Source organism: Chrysochloris asiatica, unplaced genomic scaffold, assembly GCF_000296735.1.
Source record: "Chrysochloris asiatica unplaced genomic scaffold, ChrAsi1.0 scaffold00300, whole genome shotgun sequence".
Taxonomy (NCBI): Eukaryota; Metazoa; Chordata; class Mammalia; order Afrosoricida; family Chrysochloridae; genus Chrysochloris; species Chrysochloris asiatica.
The window spans coordinates 2017436-2025351 of NW_006408818.1; the positions used below are offsets into that span (position 1 = coordinate 2017436).

Below are 7916 nucleotides of genomic sequence, written 5' to 3' on the forward strand. Positions count from 1 at the left end.
ACAGCCATTATGTGGAGAAAAGTTTGAAGTTGTCAAAAACTTCATTTTGCTCAAATCACCCATCAACACTCATGGAAGCAACAGTCAAGAAATTCAATGATGTATTGCATTAAGCAAATCTGCTAAACAAGACCTCTTTGCAATGTTCAAGAGCAAAGATATCAGTTTGTTGGTACCGATTCAATGACACCTCACCACAATTCATTGTTCAGTTTCACATGCTTAAGAATAAAAAATACCATGACTTGGGTCTGGCCACATTAATAGTTAAGGTGGGCAGTTCAAACCCCTCATTAGTCCTATACAGAGTCACCATAAGTCAGACCTGGCTCAATAGTATTTAACATTTCTACTCATCCTTATGATTGAGTAGATTTTCTAGATCAAAATATCCATTCCATCAAACTCTAATTTATTAAGATAAAACATTTTAACCTTTTTAAATAAATCCCCTTTTTTCTCTCATATTTAAATATGTCATTGCTTTCATCAAGAGAATTTATGGGCAAAAAGAACAGAGACAAAGTGATTAATACTATTTTTGAAGCATGGATATGAGTGTAATATTTAATCCCCTGTTGTACTCCATATTTGCCAGTTGGAATACAGAGAATAATTCAGAGTTATTATTATTATTATATTGCAGAATACACATATTGGGAACAATTGAGTTTTGAAGGCTTTTGTCTATGTCTTTCCCAGGCAATCACATTACTTCCCTGTGACCGGGGAGTCACAGATTGGTTATGTGCCTTTTTCACAAAGAGTGAACGTATAATGAGTCTTACAATGTGAGACACTTTCAAGGGTAAAGAGGGATGCTGTTAATAATTACATCAGGGCATCAAAGCAAACCTGCACATATGGTCCTTCTTGTTAAAGGCAAATTCATAGAGAGAGAGTCAGAGAAAATTGGTGAAACATGGCAGGCATGGTGCATTTGATGACTTTCTTTTCATTCCTATTGGTTCCAGGTATTTTTGGAGCAGATTATACATATTAGCTATTCCAAAAATAATTTTTCTGTGGCTGAACTAAAGAACAGTCTGTGTAAGTGTGTTAATTTAGCATTATGTTAAGAGAATCCTCATGGACTGAAAAAACTGATACAAGTCTTCAAATTCATCTTCACTGGCTTTAGTAATTGAATAAAGTAGTATTGACTGGTCTTCTTGGTAGGTGCACAGATGTTATCTTATCACAGACAGTGCTGTACTTCAAGACACATCTTGATATGTTGTTTTTGATGATGGATACAATCCCATTCCTCTTCAATTTGCCATTCCTGACATAGTAAACCATGTGCTTGTCAGATTCAACATGACCAATATCAGTCCATTTAAGCTCACTAATGCCTAGGATATTGAGGTTTGTGCGTTCCATTTCACTTTCAACAATTTCCACTTTTCTTAGATTCATGCTTTGTACTTTACATGTCTGATTATTAATTGATGTTTACAACTATTTCTTTGCATTTTGAGTTGTGCCCCAACAGCAAACAAAGGTCCCAAAAGTTGTTTTTTTTTCCTTCACATCCTCACAGTCAACTCTACTTTGAGGAAGCAGCTCTTCCCCTAGTGATATTTTGAGTGCCTTCCAACCTGAGGGTATCATCTGGCAATATATCTAAAAATATCCTGGTGCTTTCATCATGCTTCAATAATCAATATTCTGGTGCTATCTGATAGCGTTGCATTGCTATTCATAAGATTTTCAAAGACTAAATAATCAGAAGTAGTCCATCTCTCCTTCCTAGTCTGTTTTTGCCTGAAAGCTTGTCTGAAACCTGTCCACCATGGTTAGCCATGCTAGTATTAAAAACAAAAACAAAAACAAAAAGCTGCATAGCTTCCAGAATCACAGTCACATGTGTGATCAACTGACAGACGAATGGTGAAACAATGAATAATAAAGACCAAGGAAGAATTTGATGTATTTGAATTATGATATTAGTGAAGTGAGTAAATATACCATTCAGTGACTGCCAAGAGAATTAAGAAATCTGTCTTACAAGCAGTACAGCCAGCATGCTACCTGTAAACAAAGATGTATCATTTATTAACATTTACATTTAAGTATAAAGAAATCATCTAATTTACTGGCATTGAATCAATTCTGAATTATAGGGACCCTATATAGGGCATATGGATGTACATGATATAGATGCCCTATATAGGGACTCTATAAATCAGAATTGATTCAATGGCAGTAAACTAGGTGGTTTCCTTATACTTAAATGTAAATGTTCCTCAGAAATCCTATATAGGGTCACTATGGGCCGGAATCGACTCAATGTCACTTAACAACAACAACAACAATATAGGGCATAATGTTGTTGTTGTTAAGTGCCATTGAGTCTGTTCTTACACATAGCTACCCTTGTGTAGGGTTTCTGAGGAGGCACTGCTGAGTTTGAACCACTGACTTTATGGGCTTATGGGGCTATAAATCTTTATGAGAGCAGGAAGCCTCATCTTATTTTAGTACATAAAATATAGCACAATCAATTAATTTGAATTTTAAACATTGAATATGCACATATCAAATATTTAGGACACATACACCTGCACATGTTTCCTTGAAAATACATTTATCCTACGTGGGAGACCCTAGGAGGTACACATGTTTAACAAGCTCAACAACTAGCCAATCGTACTTTGGAAGAAAGGTCAAGCAAACTGAAAACCTATATAGCATACTCTAACTTTTTGAGTTAGAATAAACTTGATGGCAACGGTGGTATTTTTTTTGTGTGTGTGTATTTTTCTGTGTTGTTTTATATTGTAGGGTTCAAATTAATACATACACAGGTTTGTTCCAAGCAAAACCTGTTTAAGGATGTCTCTGCAATCAGTGCATGTCTTGCAGACAAGTTCTCTCAGGAATACAATTGTCTTAATCTCGTTAGGATATTTTCAAAAGCAAAGTCCCATCAAAACTGTGGCTTCTGAAAAGATCCACTCAATTCAAGGAATATAAACTCAGTTTATGGCAACTGTTTTGGGGAACTCTGAAGGGATAATATCTACAGATTTTATTGAAATATACAGAACAATCATGTGTATATATTAAGAAGAAAATTTAAGAAAATAAAAACTTGCCTTTATGCAACACAGGCCAAGATAATTCATGTGCTCATTCTTCGATAGTAGGAAGGATTCTTCTATGAAAATTTTGATGGGAACCTTACCCTATCCACCATACAGCCCTGATCTTCACTCTTTAGACTTCTGTTTATTCCACAAACTCAAAGAACATTTCAATGGAATACAAATTGATTTCCTTTAGGTTTCCAAACTAGTCTTTTTGACTTAGTATAAACCATAGATTTTACAGAATTATTTGGGGGAAGAGTTAGAGAGATGGAAAAATTGGCTTCAAAAGTATAGAGACATAAATGGAGGAGATGTTGACAAACAGTAGGTTTACATTTTGATTAGTAAAGGCTTCCATTATATTGTAGCAATATTTTCTATGTACTTTTATATTTATATATATGAGGAAGCTTCAAAAAGTATATGAAAAAAATTATATTATCTTTAATTTCATAGAAATATATATCCATATTGATGTGGCACTGTAGGATAAGCACTGTAATGCTAACTACTCCATATACTCCTTGGAAACCCTATACCGGGTTGTTAGGAGTCTGGACTGACTCCATGGCACTGAACAGTAACAACACTAAGTAAAATATATACATATATACTTGGGAGCTTCAAAATGTCTTTTTGAAAACTTTAGTTGCATAATGCCATTTTCCAACAAATTTCTGAAGCTCGCTCTTGAGTTTGTGATACATGTGCATGTTATTAGGTGTCTTCAAGTTAGTTCCTGCCCATAGAAATCTAGAAGGAAAGACTGCCCAATCCTCTGCTCTTCTCATAATTGATACTATGTTTGATTCCATTGCTGTAGCCACTGTGTCATTGTATCTCCTTGAAGGTTCAAACACTGAGATGAAGTCTTAGTATCCTCATTTTCATGGAGCATCATGGCTCTATGGGAGTTCTGCTGTTGCAATGTAGGTTAGTGTGCTGGACTGAAAGGTTGATTTGAATCTTAAGGTCATTGGTTCAAGCTCACCAGCTGATCCTTGGTAACCCTATACAGGGTCTCTGTGAGTTGGAACTGACTTGATGAGTTATAACAACAACAACAATAATGGCTATACTGGAGTCCTAGTGCGGAGCTGCAAGAGAAGCATGAACTGCCAACTGCAAGGTTGGTGGTTCAAGCCTACCAAACACTCCTGGTTTAGTGCCACAAGGTAGCTATGGTTGGGAATGAGTTCAAGAGCACTTAACAGTGACAACATGGTTATCTGAGCACTAGTATTGTAGTGGGTGATATGGCAAGTTGCTAAATGTAAAGTTAGCAATTCCATTTCACCATCCCCTTCCAGGGGAAAAAAAAAATGAGACTGTCTGCTCCTACAATGATTTACAGTTTATAGAGTCACTATGAGGTAGAATTAATCAATAGCAGTGCTTTGTTGTTGTTGTTGTTATTGTTGATGGGGCGAGGGATATTGCAGATATCCCAAGACAGATTTGTTCATTTTTCTGTAACCCATGTTATTTTCAATATACTTTGCTAATAACATAATTGTAATGCATCAGGTTTTTTTAATCTTCCTTATTCACTGTTCAGCTGTCGTATATATATGAATCAAAACCGAAAACAAAACCAAAGCACTACAATCAAGTTGATTCTAACTCAAAGCAACCTTTCAGAACAGGGTTTCTGAGACTAAAATTGTATGTCCACCACTCATCTGCCAGTTTGTCCTACAGTGGTGGATTGAGTGTTGTTATTGATTCTGTCAAGAAACAGTCATTCAAACAGAATAAGGGGACACTGAATGGTAGAAATTAGAAAAGGTGTGTGCCAGGCTTGTATTCTTGCCCTATACTTATTCAGTCTGTATGCTGAGCAAATAATTTGAGAAGCTGGATTACACAAAGAAGAATGTGGCATCAGAATTGGAGGAAGACCCATTAACAATCTGTGATATGCTTGCTTACTAAAAGCGAAGAGGACTTAAAATACTTACTGATGAAGATCAAAGACCACAACCTTCAGTATGGTTTGTACCACAAATGTAAAGAAAACTAAAATTCTCACCACAGGACCAATAAACAACATCTAGATAAATGGAAAAGATTGAAGTTGTTAAAGACTTTATTTTGATCAGATCAACCATCCACACTCATGGAGGCAGCATCAATAAATCAAATGACATAGTGCATTAGGCAAGTCTGCTGCACAAGACCTCTTTAAAATGTTCAAGAACAAAGAACATTTTAAAGTTTCAGGACTAAGATGCACAATCCATGGTATTTTCAGTAGTTTCATATGCATGTGAAAGTTGGGCAATGATTAAGGAAGATCATAGAGAATTAATGCATTTGAGTTATGGTGTTTGAAGAGAAAATTAAAAGTACCATGGACTGCCAGAAGAACAAACAAATCTGTGTTGGTAGAAGTACAGCCAGAATGCTCCTTAGAAGCCAGAATGGCCAGATTTTGTCTCTCAAACTGCAGACATATTATCAGCAAGGACCAGTCACTAGAAAAGGTTATCATGCTTGGTTAAGTGATGGGTCAGCACAAAAAGAAGGTTCCCAACAAGATGGATTGGCACAGTGGCAGCAGCAATGGACTAAGTGTAACAATAATTGTGAAGCCGGCTCAGGACTAGGCCATGAGGGAGTTATGAGACCTAATTACAGTAATAACAAATCTTTATGAAAGCAGACTACCACATTTGTCTTCTATGGAAAGGCTGGTTTGCTCAAACTGGCCTACTTTTTAGTTCTCAGAAACTGGAAGTACCCTTCCTCTAGCAAATCTACTTGTAATGGCTGCTCTTAGGTGCCATGGAGTCAGTTCAGACTCATAGTGACTTTATGCAAAACAGAACAAAAAACTGCCCAGTCCTGAGCCAGTCTCACAATCATTGGGCTTGAGCCCATTGCATCTGCCACTGTACCAATCCATCTCACTGAGGTAGAGATACCCATAGATAGATCATATAATCTATTATTTTTCTAATCAAAATACATATCATTTCTCATTACCTTCATTTTAACACTAAATTACCACAGTTCAATATGTGTCAACAACAACACTGAATCTGTAAATATGACTTATGGGAATATTATGGGTTACTAAAGAGAATCAGTAATTTTGAATGCTTTTAAGGAGTACTAATTTTTTTTTTTGCAGTTTTTATTGTTAACTGAGTGATAGTTTGCATAGGAGAATATCAGTTTTACATTCATCGTTTCATTGCGATGATTACAATCTCCTAAGGGTAACTTTTTTTTATATTATTTGAAGTATTAAATTATCTGAAATTTGGATCTAGGGAATGCTGTAGAGAGAACTATAATAATAATAGTCATTCTGGAATCTGGTTGGTCACAGGAATTGGAAATTGCTTATGTCAACTATCCCAAAAGTCCACTTACTTTTTTCTAACTTTTCATTCTTTGTCCATTCTTTCCTCAGCAATTGTTGTGCTCTTTATCACCCTGAGACGCAGTAAAAAAGAACCCCTGATCATCTCAGAGGGAGATGTGCGGGAGAACGTGGTCACCTATGATGATGAAGGGGGTGGAGAAGAGGACACTGAAGCTTTTGACATCACAGCCTTGAGGAATCCATCTGCTGCTGAGGAGCTTAAATACAGAAGAGACATCAGACCTGAAGTGAAACTAACTCCCAGGCACCAGACATTGTCGGCTATGGAAAGTATAGATGTTCATGAATTTATTAAGCAAAGACTGGTGGAAGCAGACCTTGACCCCAGCGTCCCCCCGTATGACTCTCTTCAGACCTATGCTTATGAGGGTCAGAGATCAGAAGCTGGGTCTATCAGCTCACTAGATTCAGCAACGACACAATCAGACCAGGATTATCAGTACCTTGGAGACTGGGGACCTGAATTTAAAAAGTTAGCTGAACTCTATGGAGAAATAGAATCTGAAAGAACAACTTAGGGGGTCAATTCCTGAAATCATGTAGAATTTGCTTTCTGAGCAAGTGGAGAAACAACCTCAGCAATGGCAAGGAGGAGTGTGGAGACAGTACTTGGAACTGAGCAAGCTGTACACAGCTACGTAGAAACAAGTGCCCTTTTCAAGATTGAAATTGGGTCATTTAATTGGAGGAAAGTCAAATTTGATACATACACACACAAAGTACAGAGGGGAAAAAAAGTTATTATTTCTTGTGTATATTTTCAATCGCTCAATAAAGTCTGTGGTACTGTTTAAATAAGAATACCTGAATTAAGCCAAACAATGACATTTGTTTCAATATTTTGTGATTATTTATCAGAACAAAACTAACCAATCGGCTCATAATCTCTGATGTCTATGATGCATAGGGAAGGTAGACTGCAAAATGGAATGTGTGAACGTACCCATGGCCTCTGTTTCCACTTTTCTGGGTGGACTCTTAAGAGCCACACTCTCTTATGGTGACAGAACTCATTAGCCTTGTCTTGTGTTTTAATTACATGAGGTGTTTCCAATATACCCAGTCACTCTGTCATGGACTCGTATGTTCAACGTCCCTTTGCCCTCCCCACTTCTTTTCTCCACACACAATTGATGGAGCATGGGGATTTGCTGCCTGCACTCGAACGTATGCAACTCTGTGCACCCGTTGTGCACTGTTCTCCCACATGGACACTGCTGTCTCAGTCCCACCCCACCCACATTTATTGCCATAGAAAAACCTTCTTTTCTTAAATGGATAGAATGAATGGTTTAAGATATATATACTCAGAGAATCTGCTATGTCAGGGAAAGGTTTAATTTCACAAACAGCTACACATACTCTCCTATACCAAACATCAGGGAACTCTTTTATTTAATTGGCTTTAGTACATTCGACTCAGCAAT

The 7916-nt window shown here is 36.9% G+C and overlaps 1 protein-coding gene across 1 annotated transcript in view; it reads left to right on the forward strand.

Moving 5' to 3' along the window:
- The window catches only part of CDH18 (cadherin 18, type 2), a 606534-nt gene extending 599527 nt beyond the window's left edge, over positions 1 to 7007 (forward strand). Inside the window, exon 11 of the mRNA XM_006874771.1 lies at positions 6517 to 7007. Within this exon, the coding sequence (XP_006874833.1) occupies positions 6517 to 7007 (491 nt within the window). The remainder of the gene's footprint in view (positions 1 to 6516) is intronic.
- The last annotated feature ends 909 nt before the right edge of the window (positions 7008 to 7916 follow it).